General features: G+C 43.6%; 1 protein-coding gene across 2 annotated transcripts; it reads right to left on the bottom strand.

Annotated features, from left to right (window-relative positions):
- Positions 1–1,507: 1,507 nt before the first annotated feature.
- On the bottom strand, positions 1,508–4,550 carry LOC306809468 (uncharacterized protein). Of its 2 annotated transcripts, none has more exons than XM_079321015.1 (4): positions 4,418–4,550; positions 3,078–3,218; positions 1,757–2,173; positions 1,508–1,615 (listed from the first exon to the last, which is right to left on the bottom strand). In XM_079321015.1, the coding sequence occupies exons 1-4, from the start codon at positions 4,481–4,483 to the stop codon at positions 1,610–1,612; spliced, it is 630 nt and encodes a 209-aa protein (XP_079177141.1). In that variant the 5' UTR covers positions 4,484–4,550; the 3' UTR covers positions 1,508–1,609. The 2 variants fall into 2 exon arrangements, with proteins under 2 accessions (XP_079177141.1, XP_079177142.1); XM_079321016.1 differs by having other exon boundaries at positions 4,504–4,514.
- Positions 4,551–22,067: the final 17,517 nt, after the last annotated feature.

Below are 22,067 nucleotides of genomic sequence, written 5' to 3'. Positions count from 1 at the left end.
AAATTAGTTAAAACAACAACAACAAAGAACCTCTAATCTTTCTAATAATTTTTAATTCTCTGATTCCTAAGAATTATTAGCAGTCTGCTATGTATGATAAAAACTGTGTGATTTTATATCCACCAAGCTTGTCAGGTGGGCCACAATTTCAGATGTTTTCATTGCCAATGTGATGAGGTATACTGGATGTTACTTCACATATTTTGAATAGAGATGCCAAGAAAAATCCAGTGTACTCTTGAAAGGATAGCATTCAGTCTTCATGCTGAATTTTCTGATGCTGGGACATTCAAATTAGATTTTTCAAGGTACTTTAGCTTTATTTGACGTGTAATATATAATATAGATGTGCAAAATAGCACAGTGTCAGTTATCTTGTCACAAGGATTGAAAAGATCACAGAGCATATTAGCTAAGTGGTGTTTATCTCTCCACCTTTACACATTGGGAAAGGATTGGTAGCATGGAACTTAATGTTGGGTTCAGTGACCATGAGTCAAGGAAAATTATTTTCCTAATGTGGCCTCTGGCATAGTGAATAAAAAGACTGCAACAGGCAAAGATTCCCTGAGAATAAAAGAGTAACAGATTGATGCAATACACCCCCTGTCCTTACATCAAACACATTGAATTTAGACAGACTCCCTGTTTGAAAAAGTGCTTGTAGTGCAAAACAAATACTCAAAGTCAGCGCTGGGTGTGTAAAAAGAGGCTGTGCAAGGTGACTAGACACAGTTTTTCAAGGGAAGAACTTGGAAAGGTGCTGTCAGTAATTACATTAGAACAATAAAAAAGTGTCTGAATATTTTTAAAGACTTACAGGTTCAGGTTTTGGAGGCCCATATGGTCTTCTGCCCCAAAACATTACTGCCTATTTTGAAATAAAGGTCTATAACCATCCCTCCAGCTGAAGTACAAATTGGGTGCTGGGTATGCAACCCAGCTCTTCTGTCTATATACAGAAAACAAAATATGTTACTGAAAGGACTATGTGAGAGTTAGGAAATGGAAACCACCTCTCACAGCACATAGTGCAGAGCAACTCCCTGCACCTCTGCAGGCACTGTTCAGAGCTGGCCCAGGAGGAGGACATTCAAGTTTCTCTGGTATTCAAAACTGGACATTGAGAAGAAATACGTTCAAGTGTCTCTGGTATTCAAAACTGAACATTGAGAAGAAATACAGCCCTGTCAGCTTGAATTTTGGGCCAGGAAAGCTCATAGAGCGGCTCAAGAGCCATCATGTGGCACACACAGGACAGCCAGGGCATCAGGATGGGTTTGTGGAAGACAAGTCCTGCCTGACCAACCCATCTCCCCTATGACAAGTGACCCACTTGGTAGCTCAGGAGACAAGCAGCACCATCCCCCAACACTCTCTTGCTCAAACAGGATTTATTAAAACAAATAAACAATTTAATGAATGTATTTATAAAACATTCCACGCTTCCTGGAAGGGGTAGCATCACAACTGGGACTATTTGCAGGGGCACAGGAAGCAGAGAACTTCTTGTTTACCTCCTTAGCCGGGAGGGGAGGTGGCACAGCGTGTTTTCTGGTCACTGCTCTCCACAGCCACAGGGGTATCTCCTCCAGATCCTCCACTGTGCTCAGCTCTAGTGGAAAGAGTACACAATGAGTGGTCTAAGGAGCAGGAGCAGCAGGGGGTCAATCATGTCCTTGTAGGCATTTGTATTTGTAGGCACTGCCAGCCCTCAGAAAGTTTTCTTGGGAAGGGCTTGGCAGATGTGCCCTACCTTATCTGGAGGCTTCTCTGGCACATCATAAGTGTCAGGATTATCCTCACAGTTCTCCTCTTCCTCCTCTATCTGCTCCTGGGCACTGGTGGAGGCTTCCTCCTGGCTGTCATCGTCATAGTCAGAGCTCCTCTGCCTGGGCAGCCAGTAGATCCCAAAGAACGTGAGGAGGATTTCAGCACTGACCCAGAACCACCACTCCTGGCAAGCCAAGAGGGCCATTATTCCTGGGGTGAGTCCACGCTGCTTTTGGATCTTCTGCTCCATCAGCAGCAGCTGGGCCATCTCTACAGTATGCTTCTTCTCATGCTGCTTCATGAACTCTTTTGTGACCTTCACTATTGGAAGATCCATCCTCACTGCATACTGGAGGATGCCCAGCAGCACCACGATTTGGGTGATCCTTCCAGTTCTGGCCTGGAGGAGGGAGAACGCAGCTTAGTAAGGCTGGGTGGTGAGGAGATGGAGGCTGGGGCAATTGGGGTAGAAAATTAAGGGCCCAGGGATAGGGGCAGCCACCTCCACAGCCTTGAGGGCACTTGCCCCAAGAGTGGAACCCGCCCTGCCCAAGACACTCACCACAGCCCCTTCACCCTCTCCCCAACTGTAGAAGTTCCCCTGGGTACTGGTGCTTCTAGTCTGCCCCTCATCCTTCCCCCAGCCTGTGCCACTCACTGCTGCCTCAAGCCTCACTGCAGCAGTGACACTGCCACACAGGGCAGGGGGGACCTGACTCCTCTCATGTCAGAGACATCGCAGCCCCACAGCGACACCCTGCCCTTGGAAAGAAGCCAGACGGAATTCAGATGGAACCAGAGTTTATGACCCTTGGAAAAGGGGTCAGCCTTTTGGGAAAACTGCATAACTCTCTTGGGCTTGTCCAGGGAGAAAATTAGAAGGGCCAAAGCACAGCTAGAGCTGAATTTGGTTTTATATTAACTGCCATATAAGAGAATAAAAAATGTTTCTGTAAGTTCATTGGTAACAAAAAGAAGGGCTAAGGAGAATCTCCATCATTTACTGGATAGGGATGAAATATAATGAGATAGAAGAGGAAGAGACTGAGATATTTGATGCTTTTTTTTTTTTGCCTCAGTACTTAGAGTAAGGTCAGTTGCTCTTTGTGAACTTAGGCCCTCTAAATTGGAAACCAGAGATGAGGAGCAGGCAGGAAACAAGACCTGGGCAGAGGCACCCAAGTGGGATGCAGGCACTGTTAAACTTAGCCATGCTAGAGAATCACTGCCCTGCTGCTCACACAGACTAACCAGGAGTTATTCCCAGCTGCCCAGTCACTTGAACAATTTACAATCTTTCTCACCAGCCAGGTCATCTGACTGTGCTGTTCCTCATGCTGCGTCAGAACCTCTGCTCTGGTCTGCGCTACCTGGGCTTCTGCCCTCAGCCCGTGCTGGAGGATGGCCAGCACCAGCAGGATTTTTGTGATCTTTCCAGCCATGGCCTGGAGGAGGAGGAGGAGGGAGAGAAGGGGCTCAGTGGGGTTGGGCAGCAGGGAGAGGGTGGCTGGGGCAGGAAAGGCAGAGCCCAGGGACAGGGATTGGCCCCAGTGGTGGCACTGCCCTGCCCCAGTGCTCCCCAGAGCCCCTGTCCCCTGTCCCTGTCCCTCTCCCCAGCCCTTGGACCTCCACAGGTGCTGGTGGCCCGGCCTGGCCTTCATCCAGCCCAGCCTTGCCCCTGCTCCCTGTCCCAGTCCAGTCTTGCCCCTGTCCCCAGCCCTTGGAGCTCCCCAGGTGCTGGTGGCCCAGCCCTGTCCCTCTCCCAGCCCAGCCTTGCCCTGCCCCAGTTCCAGCCCAGCCCAGCCCAGCCCAGCCTTGCCCTGTCCCTGTCCCTCTCCCAGCCCAGCCTGTCCCTGTCCCAGCCCAGCTTTGCCCTGCCCCTGTTCCAGCCCAGCCTGTCCCTGTCCCAGCCCAGCCCAGCCCAGCCCAGCCTGTCCCTGTCCCAGCCCAGCCCAGCCCTGCCCTGCCCAGCCCTGTCCCTGTCCCTGTCCCTGTCCCTGTCCCTGTCCCTGTCCCAGCCCAGCCCAGCCCTGCCCTGCCCAGCCCTGTCCGTGTCCCTGTCCCTGTCCCTGGCCCTGGCCCTGGCCCAGCCCAGCCCAGCCCAGCCCAGCCCAGCTCGGCCTGTCCTAGCCCAGCCCAGCCCAGCCCAGCCTTGCCCTGTCCCTGTCCCAGCCCAGCTTTGCCCTGTCCCTGTCCCAGCCCAGCCCAGCCTTGCCCTGCCCAGCCCATCCCTGTCCCTGTCCCAGCCCAGCCCAGCCCGGCCTGTCCCTGTCCCAGCCCAGCCCAGCCCAGCCCTGTCCCTGTCCCTGTCCCTGTGCCTGTCCCTGTCCCTGTCCCTGTCCCTGTCCCTGTCCCTGTCCCTGTCCCTGTCCCAGACCAGCCTTGCCCTGTCCCTGCCCCTGTCCCTGTCCCTGTTCCAGCCCTGTCCCTGTCCCTGTCCCTGTCCCAGCCCTGTCGCAGCCCTGTCCCTGTCCCAGCCCAGCCCAGCCCAGCCCTGTCCCTGTCCCTGTCCCTGTCCCTGTCCCTGTCCCTGTCCCTGTCCCAGCCCTGTCCCTGTCCCTGTCCCAGCCCAGCTGTGCCCTGCCCCTGCCCCTGTCCCAGCCCTGTCCCTGTCCCAGCCCAGCCGTGCCCTGCCTGCCCTCACCGCTGCCGTAGCCGCACTGCAGGGTGACAGCGCAGCGCTGCTGCCTGGGGCCGTGTCCGCTGCCATGTCACAGAGGGACCTGGCACCAGGGCTCCATGGCCACAACGCACCGGGCCAACCGACCGTGGATGGAACCCAGGTGGAACTGTCATGGAACCCACATGGACCTCTCATGAAACCAGAGTGTTTAGGATCTCTGGAAGAAGAGATGGGAAGCCTACACAACTTTCAAGGGGTTGTGCAGGGGGAAAATCGGGAAGGCCAAAGCCTGACTGGAAGTTAATTTACCCAGTGCTGTAAAAGACAATAAAAAATGTTCCCATAAGTACATTAGCAATGAAAGGAGAGCTCAGGAAAGTCTCCAGCTTTCACTGGATTGCAGGGGGGTAGCACAGTGACAAAGGAGAGGAAGAGGCTGAGGCACTGGATGTAAGGCCTGTTGGGCAGACACGACCTCCTCCCATGGCAAGATGACCCACTCAGAACATGCCTCTTGTTTCCCAGGAGCTTAGTAAAGCCTTTGATGCCATTTCCCACAGCATTCTCCTGGAGAAAGTGGTTGCTCATGGAGGAGGCACTCTTTGGGTACAGAGCTATGCCCAGAGAGAGGTAGGGAGTGGAGTTAGATCCAGCTGCAGCCAGCCATGGGTGCCAGGGCTCCCCAGGTCTCAGCACCGGGGCCTGTTCTGTTTGATATCTGTAACAACACTCTGGAAAAGGGGGTCAGGGATGGATCTGTCAGTTTGCAGATGACACCAAGTTGGAAGGAATGTTGGTCTGTTTCAGGAAGATTCTGGACAGGGCCAAGGCCAAAGGTATGAGTTCAGTAAGACCAGGTGTCAGGTCCTACATTTGGGTTACAGCAACTTTAGGCAAAGGGCCAGGTTTGGGGTACTGTGGCTGAAAAGCTGCCTGGTGGAAAAAGACTTGGGGGTGGTGGTCAACAAGAGCTGAGCAAGAGCCAGTGTGTGCCCGGGTGTCCAAAAGCCAATGGCATCCTGGCTTATATCAGGAATAGTGGGGCCAGCAGGACTTGGGAAGTGCATTGAGACCCCTTGCAATCACTTTATTCAAGGTAAAACACACTGTAAAGGCTTGAATTATCTGCAGACTGCTCAGCTATACTGAAAGACATAGTGGTGGGACTGCACTGTCAGTTTGTTCTGCATGCTTATACTTCTGTGTCTCTTTTCAGCTGTTCCTAAATATTCATATTGCAAGTGTAGAACAGATCAAGGACTGCTGATCACTTTAAAAGAGATAGCAATGAGATCACCCTGTCCTTTGCATAAAGCCATAGCAGACACATTAGGTCAGTGACCTGTTACAATAACATAAATCATTTTAAGTTTAGATCTTAAAAATTCTAAGAAAGCCTATTAAATTTCATGGGAAACTGAAAACCTGAAAAATAAACTAAAAGAGGAGAGGGACCAGCTCCTGAACAGGCTACATAACCATAGGCATTGCTAATCCTGCCATTACAGAGTCCTGCTTCAGGAATTGTGAGAGTCATTCCCAGCTGGTCTTTTGTATATATTTAAGTAGAGCAATGGCAATGGAAACAAATATAGTGGGTGTCACAACATCTTTAGGGATCTGCAGGCAGCCTGTGCAGAAATTTTGACACAACTCTGTCACTTCAGAGCTAAACATTCTTCATTTAATGACTCTCCCACTGCAATTTGTATCTGGTGAAAGAAGCCACAAGCATCAACATTTACAGATATGCTATGTGGCTACTAAATCCTGGAAAAAAAATCTGGTTCTGTCTTTGTCCAGACCACATGGGAACCCAGGACATTTCAAAAAGGAAAAACAGTCCTTCCCTGAATCTGCTGGTGAAGATGAGCAACAACTGCAGAACATCATCAGATAAAAGCAAGCAGGAGCTGTAGTGATAGGACAAGGAGTAAGGAAGAGCAGAAATGTACATGGTATATGGAAGAAACTTTTCTGTGAGGGTTGTGAAGCATTGGCACAGGTTTCCCAGAAAAGCTGTGGATGCCCCATCCCTGGAAGTGTTCAGGGCCAGGCTGGATGGGACTCTGAGCACCTGGTCTAGTGGAAGGTGTCCCTTCCCCTGGCAGGGTGTTGGAACTGGATGGTCTTTAAGGTCCTTTCTAACCCAAACCATTCTATAATTCCATTAAATGGGTGGACAGTGTCCAATGGCTGTCACACCTTTATGAAGGAAGCAGATCATCCCCAGAACTTACACTTCTGACATGTAATTCTCATCCTTATCTCCAGGGTCAAACCAAAATATTTATGATTCTATGGTGCATTATGCTGAAAAAATGAGCTGTTGTCAAAGGGGATATCCATTTTGAAACTACCAAAATGGAATTGCAGGAAGTCTATTAAAAATAATTCAATTACTTTTTGTCAATCAAACAGCCACAATCCAACCCATGCTAGATACTAGATCTCTAACCAAGGTGCAAAAGCTCCATTTAAAGTTTATAACTGCGACCAACCAACATGAGCAAGGTTAAAGTGCTTCCCATAGTGCAGTACACTAAGAAAGTATTCCTTTAGAATTGTGGAAACCAAAAGAGAAGAGGAATGGGACTGTTCCATAAAACAAACCTAGCAAGTCCACTGTGGGATACTCTCCAGCCCTGACTAAGTGCAATTGAAATGTGGGATTTCTTCAGGGGTTTTTTACCAACACCATGTGCAAGTAACACAGAAATTGTATTTCTCTAGTGTATTCAGTGTATTTTGTCACCAAAATGTGGTCGGTACAAAGTCATCAGAGTATACTATTGTCAGATCAACTGTCAGAAGTCATCCAGGAATAAATAATTCTTTTTTTTCCTACTTAAAACACATGGTTTGTGAGCAGGGAAAACCAACAAACTATCATATTCTATACACCTACATATCAGATGACTGGGATTTTTCAACAAAACTCTACTTTTACTACTTGGCAATTTATTAACTTGAGTTTTAGAGCTTGCTGCCTGTATGTACTATGTTCCTGCAATATTAGCAGCTTTTTCAAATACTTGTTTTTTTAAAACCTAATTTTTCTCAAAACTCCTGCAAAACCAAAACAAGATGTGAAGGGGGAGGAAGAGAGAAGCTCTCCAGGCTAGATAATTTTTGCCTTATCTCAATGGAACTTCGGAGAGGTTTTGCAGCTCCTTTTGGATCTCATTCTTGTCTTTCTCTAGGATCTCTGCACTGTGTAGAACATAGCTCTGGCATGTTGAAAAGAAATACATTGTTGTAGCCTTTAGTTTCAGCCTCATTTTAAAGCTTGTGTAACCATGCTTGGTGCCTAAGTGTCTGCTCCCTCTGTCCCCAGCTACTTTTAGATCCCTTGTTTCATAGTCACCATGATAGAATGGGGTATATCTCACTGACACAAAGTTCCCAAAAACTTTTAAGAACAGATGGGCCAAGAGGGGAGACAGAATGAACTCAACCTTTATTGGGCATCAGAGAATCCACAGTGAGCTCAGGCCTAAGTCTTACTTGTTTACAAGCACTTACCTGTGTTTACAAAGAGAAACAGATTTTAGGGGTATGACAGTCACCTTTTCTGGTGAAGAATATGTTGCAATTTCACAAGTAAAAACCATAGAATTACAGAATCATTCAGGATGGAAATTAACTTTAATGTTGCCAAGTCCAACCATTATCCCAGCACTTCCAAGTCCACCTCTAACCATGTCCCTAAGCTCTACATCTTATTAAACATCTACACTTACTTTAAATAGCTCCAGGGAGGCTGGCTCCACCACTTCCCTGGGCAGCCTGTCCCAATGTTTTAACAACCCCTTTGGTGAAAAAATGTCTCCAAACATCCAATACAAACTTCCCCTGGAACAACTTCAGGCCATTATCTCTTGTCTTATCACTTGTTACTTGGGAGAAGAAAGGGACCCCTACATGGCTACAGCCTCCTTTCAGGTGGCTGTGGAGAGCAATAAGGTCACTCCTGAGCCTCCTTTTCTCTGGGCTCAAAAACCCCAGTTCCATCAGCTGCTTCTCACCAGATGTGTGTTCCAGACCCTTCCCCAGTTCCACTGCCTTTCTCTGGACATTCTGCAGCCCCTCAATGTCCTTCTTGTAGTGAAGGGCCCAGAACTGGACACAGAATTCAAGGTGTGAGCCCAGCACAGGGGGACAGTCACTGTCCTGGTCCTGCTGGCCACACTATTGCAGATACAGGCCAGGTGTCATTGGCCTTTGTGACCATCTGGGCATGTCTTACTCGTGTTCATTGGCCTCAACCCATCAATCCAGCCTCAATCCAGCATCAACCCAGACCCCCCTGCAGAACCTTCCTGCCCTAAGATCAACAGTCCTGGACAGCCTGGTGTCATCTGCAAACTGACTGAGGGTGCACTTGATCCTCTTTTCCAGACTGTTGATAAAGATATTAAACAGAACTTGCCCCAGTACTGAGCCCTGGGGAACCCACTGGTAACTGGCCACCAACTGGATTTCACTTCCTGCACCATCACTCTCTGGCCTGGTCATTCACCCAGTTTTTTACCCAGCAACATGTACTCTCATTCAGGCTAAAATGTGTTTATATCCTCTACACACACCCCCATCCCCCCCATAAAATAACCCCAAGAAGGGTGCAAGTGTCCATGTACATTACATACTTCTGGTGCAGAGTATAAAATAAATAAATGGTCTTCAAAAAGTCAAGATGAACCAAAGCAGAATTCCCAGAGTTTATTTCATCACAGTAAAAAGGTAATGGAAAAAGATGAAGAAGATGTCTATTTGCAGAATAGTGCCATTATTTCTAAAATTACATTGATTTCTACTACAGTTTTTTTTTGTTGTTTTACTGACATGCACAAGTTTTTCCTGGTCACCTTGAACTGAATTTCATCTTCACTCACAAAACCAGCAGCAATGTCTTCAGTTATATATCCTGGGCCAGGCAGGTGATGTAATTCAGGCTGGATCTAGTGACTAGGCCAGGCCTGAGAAACTTTATAGATGCTGTTCTCCTGTGCTTTCTTGTGATCACAGTGGTATTAGCACATGATTTCCTGCCCGTATTTGTATTTTGTGGAATCACTGGTCTACTGAGTTTTGTTTGCTGCTTTGCTCTTGTTGGGGGCTTTTTAAACAGTCAGCTAAATTGTATTGTGCTATTTACTAAGCACCAATTATTTTCTGACTTCTCTTGTTAGGCAAATAAGGAGCTACTATCTTGGAAACCATCCAGTGAAAGTGTCTGGGAAAGATCAGTAGCACAAAATATCCTGGAAAAGGCATAACCCCCTACATAACATGCCCAGGACTGTCCTGCTGGCATGGCTGTGCCATCTACAGAAGCCCTAAAGAGCAGGAAACCTCAGGGCTGTCACTGCAGTGTCATAACCACCCAACCAGCTCCTCACCAGAAGGCCTGGAGGCTTTCTTTTATTTTCACTTGTGAATGTTTCACACCAGCTGCAGATGATTAATCCTTAAATATGGATATTAAGATCCACCTTCTGTTTCTTAAATAGCTTTAAGAGCTCACACAATTCTTCAAGCACATCTGTTTCAGAGCTTAGTTTTGCACCAGCCTTGGTGAAGTCTTTATCTTCAGACTATAATTGCTTCCTGTAAACTTGGGAATTCAAGTAAAGAAGTTCAATGTGGCCCTTCAGATTTCCAGGCCAGCTTCTGTTCTGTTTGGGGAGGTTTATTGTATCCTTTGTTCCTAATCTCTGTCCCAACAGAGTACCATTTTCTGTGACAACCTAAAAATTATTATCTCCCTGCCACAACAAAATTCCTCTCCAGTATCCCAGAGGATCTCAGGAGCCTTCTTGAAGAAGACAGTAGGTGCAAAATAAAACCCTTTAAAGTGGGAAGCAGCACATAATCTACACATAATAAGAAGTGTTCAATTGACTCTATCAAATCTTATTTGCTGAGCCCTGTCCTTTAAGTAGTCAATATTTGTAAGGTGTAAGCCTGCCCTTCTCAAACTTTATCTAAAGATTTTCCAAACCATTTAAGGTTCATGAGTCTTAAGCCTATGATACATTTTCTTCACAGGTTTTCTGGATTTTTCTGGAATGTGTTATAGCACACACTGACATCAGAGAAGGCAAAATATTCCTCTGCTAGCACCAAGTGGGCAGGCTCTGAATCTAAAGGTGTTAATAAATGCATAAGCCATTTAACCACACAGGATGTGGTATCTTGAAAAAGGTCACTTTTCATGATGAAGCCATCTTCTTGGCTTTCCAGGATCTCAATTTCACAAATGCAACCATCAAAAAAGAAAAATTAGATTGAAAGTATGGTTTTCATGCAGTTCATTGAAGTTGTTTTTCTGGTTTTGTTAGATTTCAAGTCCCATGTGTCGCACAGAGCAGATTCAGCTGTATAATGTACATTCTACATATTACTGCACACACTAGCATTATACATATTGCAATAATGAATATATGCCATAAATAATTATATTATTCTACTTGTCATATGTAATATGACTTTATTGTACACTTAAAATAATACAAGTTATTTGTCGTTTATACACATCTAGAAGTGGGAAGAAGGTACCACACAGTGATAAATTGCAGATAATGAGTAACATAGAGACAAACAACTAGATAACTCCTTAAAATATTCTTCAAATCATGTAAGTATTGTAGGGTAGGAATGGAACATGCAACAAAAATAATGACAGATTTGAGGCAATGGAAAACAAATCATTCCTCATCTAAGAGTGTGAAAACCTATGGAAACTGAAAGGAGCTCTAGAAATTACACTGGCAATATCCCTGGGAGAAAATATTAAGGACAAGAATCAAATTTTGCAGAGGATGTGTAAAAACATGTTTTATTCAAACAACAGCTACTGTCAGAAAAAATGGTCAAGCTTTTGTGTACACAAACCATACTTCAAGAGCAGCCTAATGACTAGTATTACAGACAGCATTACAAGTTCTTGGAGAAAAACTTAACTATGAAGGAAGAAAGGAATATCACAAGTTCAGCCATTCGTAGCAGTGTAGCTGAAGTTGGATGTCTGAACTGTGTAAACAAGCCCCTTACATTTTTTCACTGATTGCAGAAATTTCACATCATGCAGCTGTGACTCCCTTTCTAGAAAATGTCTCCTAATTAGCTCGTGCATATTTTTAAACTGCACGTTATATGGGCAATGAAACAGAGGAAAGGCAAATTAACAATGAATAAATCTCTTTCACCCGTCACTTACCATAGCAGTTACTATGTTCTCTCTCACACAGGCACACATACTCCTTCCTCTTACTCACATGGCTCCCCTGAGAAAAAGAAATTAAGACCCCCTTCATAACTGTTCTTAATTTTGTTTGCAACCAAAATTGAATCGAATGCACAAAATCATCACATTTTAAAACTGAAGTCACCTGTCCCGACTCTGTTCCAGCCACCTGTGTGTTGTCATTGAATGTCCAGCAGACTACACAGAAATCCTGGAAAGGGAAGGCAATTTCTGAAGCACCATGTTATGTACAAGGAGCATTCCTTATTCCAAAAATAACCAAGAAAATTACTTTATTGCTGCAAAGAACTTGCAGTAGCAGAACTTCTTAAGCTGATGTAAATCTCTGTGGTGTTTCCATAGCAAGAAAGGTATTTCCCTGTAGTTCCTTTATTTGTCAGAAAGCATTTCTAAGTGATGTTAAGGAACATCAAAACTAATCAAGAATGACCTTATTCTAAAATGTCCTTAAAAATAAATAAGTATGAAAGCATCCAGCTCAAACATCAGCTCTGCTTTTTCAAGATCATTCATTCACATGGCTTTCCCCATCTTCAGCTTCTCCTTGCAGATCCTTTTCCCAGCTCTCTCTCCACCTGTGGAACAGGAGGAAACTTTCACACTCAGAAAAGTCTTATCTCACAGCCATTTGAAACCAGCAGATGCAGGCACCAGTTCCTGATCTAGGTGAGCAGAGTCTTTCTTCCCTGTGCTGTGCATTACCCTGAAAAATTCTCACAGGGAGAACAAGTGGCCTTTCCTTTGAACAGGATATTCAGGAAGTTTGGGAAGCACTTTTTTTTTCCCCATCTGGGGACTTACACAAATCTGCTGAAGGCTGAAGTCCAACCCTCCCTTGTAGGCGCCCTTTCATGACAGTTTCCATCCATCTGGGAGGGCAGGAAGAGGCATTTTCTTTGCAGCTGCTCCCCATGAATCAGCTGGCAGCCACAGTGCCCATATTCCTCCTCCAGGACTTTTAGGACATGGCATCCACAGCACTGCAAATTTCTAATCACTCAGAGAAATCCGAAGCTTTGTTCCCAGTTGACAGCCTGTCCCCTGGCAGGAAGAAGCTGGGTTTCTGCACTTTTGTTGCCTATTCACTGTAGGTCACTGCTTGTAATTTCCTACTCCCAGTGCTCAGGCTTTGGTCCTCTACAATGTCTTGCTTTTCTCACACTTCACTGGCCTTCTGTGTTTTACATTAGGCAATCAGCAGGATGACAAATATGACAGCAGTCTCCAGTTCAGCCTCCTGAGTGTTCTCAGCCAATATGCCAAAAATATAATGGCTTTTCCTTTTTTTTTTTGTTTTGTTTTTTTTTTAATAATGTTATCTGGATGGCGACTGTAGGCATCTGTTGAGCTTGCCATATGCTCCACATTTCCATGTAGAAAGATGATGATGCTAATACAATAATTATTTCAATAGCACTTGTTCATGGTGTAAAAGGAGTGTTTGATGTGCACATACATAAGTCCAGACCTGGAGCTATTACACCCAATTAAAGCATCCTGCCCTTGGGCACACAGTACAGTTAGCACACAGGAGCAGCAGATTTATTTGTGTTTTCAGTCTGGTCATAAAATTGAATCACTGTTTGTCTCCAGCTTAACCCCTTTACAATTGAGTGGCTGGAGCAAAACTACAGATGAATCTAATAGACTCAATCTCTTCCTTGAAGAGATTGTACATGTCCCAGCTAAATTAGATAGTGCAATTTTCTGTCTCTGGCAGTATCATGCACTGCTGAGCATCTCAGGGAAATCAGAGCACTGGTAGCCTTGTACCTGCCCCATGAAGCTGCAGATATAAAGACTGGCCCCTACTCAAGTCTCTGGTGCAAGAGCATCTCTTAAACCCACGCTGTCATTGTGACTAGCACAGCAAAGCTTAACCCAGTACTCCCAAGAAATGCCATGGTAAAAATTGGATACACCAATGTGGAAGAAATACAGACAGCATTAACTTTTCAAGTAGTATTGGCTGTTTCCTTGTATAATTTTAAAATCTACAATTCATGAAAACTCTGATATGTAGCCTTGAATATGTCTTTGCCTGCCAGCCCTGCCCCAAGAACTCTTGACCTTGGCCTCCTCTGTCTTCATGGACCTTCCTGACATTCACTGGATCTGACCTATGGATTGACCTCCTGGTTTGACCTCCACCCTGCCCTATCACCTGGTGATGGAAACTTGGCTGAACCTGTGATCTCATTGCCTCCTCTGCTCCCTTGCAGTGATGATGAGATGGGCCCTGGCTGGTGAGATCCTGTGGACCCCTGAGGAGACCCCTTTGGTTCTCTGCTTCCAGGGAGCTGCTGGCCCTTGCTGCACATGAACATCATCCCTTTCTGAAGCAGTGTATCAGTATTTCCTTGGCTAGTAAATAAAAAGTAGAATTTTTTTGTTGGTGAATGAAGTCATGCAGAGCCCTAAAGTAAGGAGAGTGAGAAAAAAGCCACAAACTGAAAATTAAAAGGGGAATGCTGCCAAGCATGGAACTCATCTGCAAGCTTCCCAGAGTAGATGACTTCACCTTGTTAGCAAAAGTGTCCAAGTCAAGCTTCTTCAAAGTCAATCATCAAAACCAGAAAATATTTGTCATTTGGTGTTTACACTCTTTCATGAATCTTCCTGGCTCTGAAATTGGGCAGCACTTTAAGGATTAAGGCAGCAGCCCTGGAGAATGGAGCCCCTTGTTGTGTGCCTTAATCCCATTAGGCAGAACGATGAAATCTGTAGCTGAACTGCAGCAGGATTTTAGCTGCATAAAGAGTTAGTTTGTCTTGATTTTCCCATGTTACCACTGTGTAATCCCCTGTACTCTATGTAGAATGATTTGAAGTCTGTTGTTTCCTCTCCAGCATTTGGGGCCAAGAGTTACATCAATGAAAAATGCAGCTCATATCTTCAGTCATGGAAGGTCACTGCCACCTGATGCTTCCTGTGATTTCTTTGAAATAAAATGGTAAAGGCTGCATTTCAGCCACTTCTAATGTACAACTGAGGGAAAGTCAAATTTTAAGAGAACACTCAATTTTCGCACCTTAAAATGGAATTCTGGGAACTAGTAAGAGGTTGCCTTTTTAAACTAAAAAAGCTTTGCAGGATTATCAATCAGACATATTATAATAGAGCATAGGCAGACTATAGGGATATTTTGCTATTGACTGGTTAGTTGCTGCATTCACATGAGTAACTAGGACTCTGTTTGCTGCTAATAATATGGAAGGTAACATAGAAAAATGACTTTGAGTGGTTAGGTAATTTGGAGATTTGCTGTTTGGTCAGTGCATTGATTTGGATGCAAATTGCTCATACTTTGGTGTCCTTATTAGAGTTGCAGTGTTTAGAACAAAAATATCAATGTGTTCACTAAAAATTGTAAGTTAAGTTACTGTGTACTGTGTTCATTTTTATTTTTTTTTAGTATGTTGAATTTAAAATTGCTCAGTACTTGAGGTTATGAAGTGGGCATTTTTGCATTTTTGTTCTGTATATTAAGGCATGGCTCAGTTTTATAATGCTGAACTTTCAAAGGTACTGCAGTCTCACAATGGCTTCAAAGGCTTTTATGAGCTCTCAGCTCCTCTGAAAATCTGTTCATCCTGGATGTCTGCAACTACATTTTAATCAGCTATTTAGGCCTTTATGGTCAGTGCACACATCACCTTATCCCTCTCCCAGGGAGGAGAAGTCTCTCCTGAATCCCTGTCTCTAAAGAAAAGAGGGATTACAATGAGATTGCCCACCCTCACTTTTTCCTCCTAATATTTGTGTTTTGCAGAAAAAAATCTTCAATGCCAAGTTTTCTTGCAGGCCCTGCTGCCAGAGAGGATGCATTTTTTTCTCTAAGATAGGATAAATTCTCCTTTCCAGTTCCTCACTTGTGCTTCCAGGCATGCAGTAACCATCTGCCTGAGTGCAGCCCTGCAGCAGCAAACCTGAACAACGCAAACTGGAAATGCAGCAAAGCCTCCCAGAAAAGGGAGTAAAAGACCTTCTCCCTAGTGACAATCTGTCATAGTAGCCAGTGTAATTTGTCCCCTAGTATCTTCATGTATAAAATGTGTATAATCCCCATTCTCAATTACACACATGCATCCAGATTGCCCCAAAGTGGTCTGTTCTTTGCTTCCCCAGGAAGAATGCATTTCTCAGCTGTTGATATTGGGTGTAAAGTTACTCCTTAAGAGCAGAAAACATTTTATGAACATGTCTTTACCAACCACTTTTTGTAGATATTGACATGGGTGTCTACTCCTCTTGCTTCAACTAGTTTTAATAGAGGATTATGTACTATATCTCTAAAATGATCATACAATAGTAGATGATGAAACAGCAAGATAGAGGAAGAAAAACAGAGAGATCCCAGAGCTTACACACAGCTAATTCTGCCACAGGCACAGTTTTGGTTAGATACAGCAAAATCTCATCTCCAAGATGACCAAGCACTCTGGAGAGGGCTAAGACTGTTTGGGCTGTTTTAATGGTTTTGCCAATACATAGGTTCAGTGGTACAATGGAAAAATCAAAAGAATCCCAATTAAGACACAGTTGGTTTATAAAGTGCTTTGATGAGATTCTGTATTGGGATGAACTTTCTCCTCCTGCTGCAGCTCTACAGATGACAGACACTCACTCACCTGGCTGGGAAGGGCATTTCCCTCAACAGCAGAGCTCTGACTGGGCTGAAGGCACACAGCACACACAGAACCTGATCACATCATCCTGAAGATGCTGGAGACTGGTTTGAAATATTTACTTCATCCAGATTGACCTAGAAAATTAGGGATGTCATGTATACCAGTTCTTTGCCCAGCTAAGCATCCTTTTGACCTCCCTGCTATCTGTTAGCTCTGTGCAAGGCATGTCTGTTCTGGCATTGACTCAAGGAGGAAGAAGGCAGACATTCATTAAAAAATAACTTAGACTCACTTTAAATTCAACTCATATTTCCAGAGTGAAGTCTTGAGTTGGAAATACAAAATCAGTACTTGTGACATGAAATCAAGGAGATTTATTTTCCATGAGGAGCAGAGACGATGCTGTATTTTCACTTCTTTGCTGTGTTTGTGAATCTCAAATTGCCTGAGATACCCCAGTCCAGTAACTGATCAGGCTCAGAAGTGGCTCTTTTTTTTCTGTAGGCCCATAGATACAGAGCAGCACTCTCAATTTCACGAGGGGTTTTTTAAGCAGCATTTAAAGAAATTCATGAGTCACCAGATGACACCCTTTGAACAATGAGAGCTTTATTCACCAGTAATGTGAAAATGTGGCCAAAGCTCATAAAATACACTCCACAGAAATCATCCAAAAAAGCAATAAAACACCTCTGCAATACATTTATTTTCTTGACTGTCTTTGTCTGTACATGCTTCAAAACAAAGGAGTCTTTTTTCATGCAGTTTACACTATTTTCATCTCTATGTCTGACTGGCCTCTTAACTGATAGACCTTGAGCTCTTTGGGTTTGGTTCAATTTTTATAGAGAGATATGCTGACATGATGTCTGATATAGGCCTGGATTCCCAACTCCCACCATTCTTCAAGTTGTATTAAAATCAAAGTTTTGATTCAAGTCCATCTCTATTAAGAGCTTATTAAAATTTGCAAGCACAGTGCATTTTTTAGTTGTTAGTCCTGTTTGGTTTTGCATTATACTCCCGTCCCCCAAATTCCCAGATATGGTTTGCCAATATATCTGCTAAAAAATTCAACCAGTGCATAATTCTTTCCCAAGTCATGGAGACCATAAGTGGGAGTTGTGCTGTAACCACCAAAAGGGTAATGGAGCACTGTTATAATGCATGTGTTCATTGTGGCAGCAAGGAGAAACCATGGCTTAGTGATTTCACAATCTTGCAGTGATGTCAGGCAGACAGATTACCCTGCAAAATATCCCACAAAATCCTGAAAGGAGCTTGAGTTGAGACTCAGTTCAAATTTCAACTAGATGAGCCAGATGGAAAAATCGAAGAAGATAACAAAGGGCAGTTGGGAGTCAGGAGAGGGAGCAGAGGGACAGGATGCCAGCATATCTCCTCCTAAATTGTGTCAGTTTGATTTCTGGCAGACAAAAGTTGGGTTTGTTATTGTATTTTCTGATATTCCAAGCTTTGGGACATTTATCTTTGCTATTTCTCTGCATTTGTCATCACACTATCAGCAGAGTTGCCCCAATAACCTGTGTCTGGAAGCCAGCTGGCTCTGCTCCTGAGAGGAAACACATCCCTCACATCTCCAGGCACTCCCAAGCCACTGCAATCTTTCTTAACACTGGGGAGATTTTTCCCCCATTAGGGTCATACTTAAATCTCCTTTGTTGATTGAGCAAACATCCTCTCCAGGATGAAGAGGCTCAGAATAGATGGATAAAGGACAAGACTCTGGCACCTTTAAAGTCTGTGGGAATAATGCCACTGACTTCAGTGGGGCCAGAATTTTAGCCAGAGCTTTTCTCCAAAATCAGCATTTGTGTCACATCTTTAACATTGGCATTACAGAGAAAAGTCAAAATTAGGTGCTCCCTTCTGAAACAAATGACATATAACCACTGACTGTCACAAACCACACAAAGGGATTTAAACTATTAAACACCTGTAGAGTGGGGCAGAATGAAACTCTCAAAAAAACACACTTTTGATTTTCGATGTTTGATTTGGCTTCAAAACCATCTTCAGCTTCACTCAGCAAGCCTTTGAATCTTCCCACAAAACAAAGCCATGAGCCAGATAACCAAACCAGCCAAGTGCATTAACTTAAGAGCAACAGCAAGTGCCATTAGAGAATGTGTGCACGGTAAAGAACAAGCACCTCTAAATCCACAAACAGCTTTTATCCTGTTTGCTGTATCTCATGCACATGAAGAAGTGTCTGCTTATTTGTTGCCTGGCTTAGATTCTGCTTGGTTTTGTTTTTATAAAGGATTAAAAACAAATTCTCACTTTAGCTTGCTGAAAAGATAGGGTCAATATCATCATTAATCACCATCAACAGCCCACTCCACCTTTGATCACAGCTACAAGACTCGGAAGATTCACTACAACACACCTGCCAATGACATTGCATTTCACATTAGCAATCTGGTGTGAAGAAAAATGTACCCTGAATTTTAAGTTGCTCTCAAGACTCACAACATAATGGATGTGGTATTTTAAAGTTCATGAAATATTGAAAACAGATATTTTAATCTGTCAAATTAATTGCTAATCTACTTTATGATCAGCATGGTTTCAAACTTTACTAATATAAGCCTTCTCTTCACTCCTCCTTTCAGCGTCTTTGCAGGTTGAGTTAACTTTTTTTCAAGATTCAGGTGCCCAGCTGCCACTCCTCTGAAGTCTCCTGATCACCATACAATACCTGGCTGTAGGATTAGCCCTACAGATAATCAGGCATTTCCCCTGGAACATTATTCCCATTAATCCTATGGCAAAGGGCTGTCCCCTGCAGAGTACTCAATTTGACTTGACAGCTCTTTTGCAAACATGTTTTGTGAATAGGCAGGAACAAGAAAGGGGAAAGAGAATGATTGCCACTCTCAGAGGAGATTGTCTCCTCTAACACCTGCAAGGGCACCAAGTGAAACTTGCAGATAACAGGTTCATACAGGAAGCCAGAGCTGGTAGTTCACAGAATTAAGCATTTTTTATGGGACATTGAGAGTGGATAAAACTTACATGAGCTTTTAAAAAAGAGATTAAATATATTCACTGGGAAAAAAATCCACGAAGAAATGTCAAACAAGATGTTCTTTTCACAGAGTGCACTGGTACCAAGAGTATGCTAATTCTAAGGAAAAAAAAAAATAAAAAAGAAGAGAATCCTATGTTAATAGCAAGTTATCCTTCCCATGAATCTTAGTAGGTATTAGGGAAGAAAAAATAGAATGTATTCCTGATTTAACAGTATTTCATGCAGGTCTGGCAAAAGGCAAAAAAAAAAGAATGGACTGTACATGATTAAGTATATTTGCTTTAAGAATAATTTAGGAGGTTAGGGCTCGCCTCAGCTTCTTGCATTTTTATATCTGAACACTTTAATTGCCCTTTTATTAAATTTGTTCAGTAATTTTTACATTCACCTTTAATTATATTTTTTTTATTGCACGGGACTGGGATCAAATTTAGATGAACTGCTTTAAAATGGGAAGGATTATAAATTCTGGCATATGGCTGGAACATTAAACTGAATGCTATTCCTTTAATATAGAAAAATTCTGCCTGGAAAAACTCTATAAAATGCCAAGAGAGTCTATTCTCAAGACAGTCTGTGAGTGCTTATAGGAGTCAGCAAGAGGGAGGACACTGGGAGCTAATCAACACTTCACCAAGTATTTTGACCACTTTATTTTAACATCCCAAGTTTGCCATGTTCTTCCCCACTCCTCTTAGGGGAAAGCAAAATCCAAGATGAATTCCAGTCTTTTTAATGAGATGGATGTTAAATCTCCTCCAAATACAATTTTTACTTTTGTGATATGCTGATAAACACATGCTGCCTGTATCCAGTGAAGCTGCTCCATCAGAGTGAGATGTCAGAGAGGAAAAGTTTTGCAGCCCACTGGATGTAAACAAAACAATTTCACAGCACCAAGAGCTCTTAAAAGTTTCATGACTAGTTAGAACTCTTATTAATTAAACATGAGCCATATTATTGCAGCTCTTGTACCAATTAAGCAGTGAATTGGTGCCCTGCTATACAGAGTGACAATGCTGTTGTCCTTTGGATCTTACATCAGTGTTTTGACTTATTAGTTTGGGTGTTTAATCCAAAGTTTCAAACATGGAATTAATAAAAACTGAAGGCTTCCATTATGTAGCCATAGCAGTGGCCATACTTAGTAATTCAATCACTTCTCATGGCCTTGTACTAATTATATTAATTCAGTTTTATTTAAATGCCTTTGAAACATTTTGATTCAGAAGGGGGGGAAAAAAAAACAAACCACAACAAAAGAAGAATTTTATATTCACCTCAGTAATGCATTAAGCACTCAATTTGACCAGCATTTTAACTGCCCGCTTTGAAATCAGCAACTTTTCATTTTCAACTTTACCCCAGATTCCTCTGCAAGGCATTTGATGTTTCTTTGGCCCTGGGGGAGGCAGTGGGTTGGCCATAGTCTATTTGATCACTGATAAAGTAATAGCTTTAGCTTTCAGCTGAATACATAAATTGGGGGGGAATAAAGAAAAATGCAGTTGCTGTTGCATGGGCTCATATGATTAAAATTCCTGCGTTCTAGGCAGGGGTAGCTCCATAGACCTGATCTGGCATTTTCTGCCTGAAATTATGACAATTTTTCTATTTAGGTAGAAAATAATTTATTTCCAAGTGAATTTCATTTCAAGCAGTAGAAAGACACAGTGGGAGCAACAGCAGCAAGGATCACATATTTCTTCATACTGCAACAAACACCAGGTCTGAACACCCAGCAGGAATTAAGATTTCCAGAGGTTCAACAAGAGGGCTAGTCCAGAGCTTCTTCACCACTTCAAACCTGGGAATCCTCTTCTGAAAATAATTAACAGGCTTGCAGGGGGCTGTCACAGCAGCTCATCAATTTATAGCCAGTACAGATCCACTGAAACTTTGAATATTTATTAATTACTCTTCCGTGATGTGTTCATTTGTCATTGTGTGTGGAAATGTCCACGCATGTCTTCAGTTGTCCAGCTTGCAGCCATTCCCACAGGGCACAGGTGGAGAAGCTCTGGTCCAATGCAGCTGAGCAGGAAAGGAGAGACCCCTGTACCTGTGTGATCCTTGACAGCTGTTTTCCTGCAGCACCAAAAAACCTGCTGGGAGTAATTCTGAGCTGTCAGACCAGAAGGACTCAGGGCACCTCTGTTGGGGAGATGAGAAGATTTAATTGCATTTTTTGGGAAGGGATCCCATTGTCCAATAAGGTACTCGAGGTACAATAACCAGGAGATTTTAATTTAAAGAAATAAAAGGAGGAAGACTGTTCCTTACCACAGAGATATAAAAAAGACAATTTCACGTCTGGATGATTGACTCCAATTTACAACAATCTTGTAACAATAATCATTTCAATAATGTGGCTTGCCAAGGGTTTTAGGGCAGCTAACTGAATTATAGCAAATCTTTACAATTACAACGTTTGTAATCAACGCAGTTAGTGAAGCCTCAGCAGCTTTCCCTTATCATTTACCAGTGAGTGATAGCTCGTTGGAGGAGGCCACCCTTCAGCAAAGAGCACTGGAGCAGCACACAGACCAGCCAAGCCTCAGCTTGACAGCTCCAAGAGACAGGGCTGCAGGGATGGAGGGAATACGGGATGAGCAGAGGCTCCCCGTGCCACTCTTCATCATTCCTGCTAAGGACTGTCTGGAAACTGAAAGAGAGGGAATTCATAACAGATATTGGGAAGAAATTCTTTACAGT

This window comes from Erithacus rubecula (genome assembly GCF_903797595.1).
Source record: "Erithacus rubecula genome assembly, chromosome: 1".
NCBI classification, from domain to species: Eukaryota; Metazoa; Chordata; class Aves; order Passeriformes; family Muscicapidae; genus Erithacus; species Erithacus rubecula.
The sequence above is the reverse complement of the archived record's forward strand: the minus strand, read 5'-3'. Positions and strand labels throughout refer to the sequence as shown.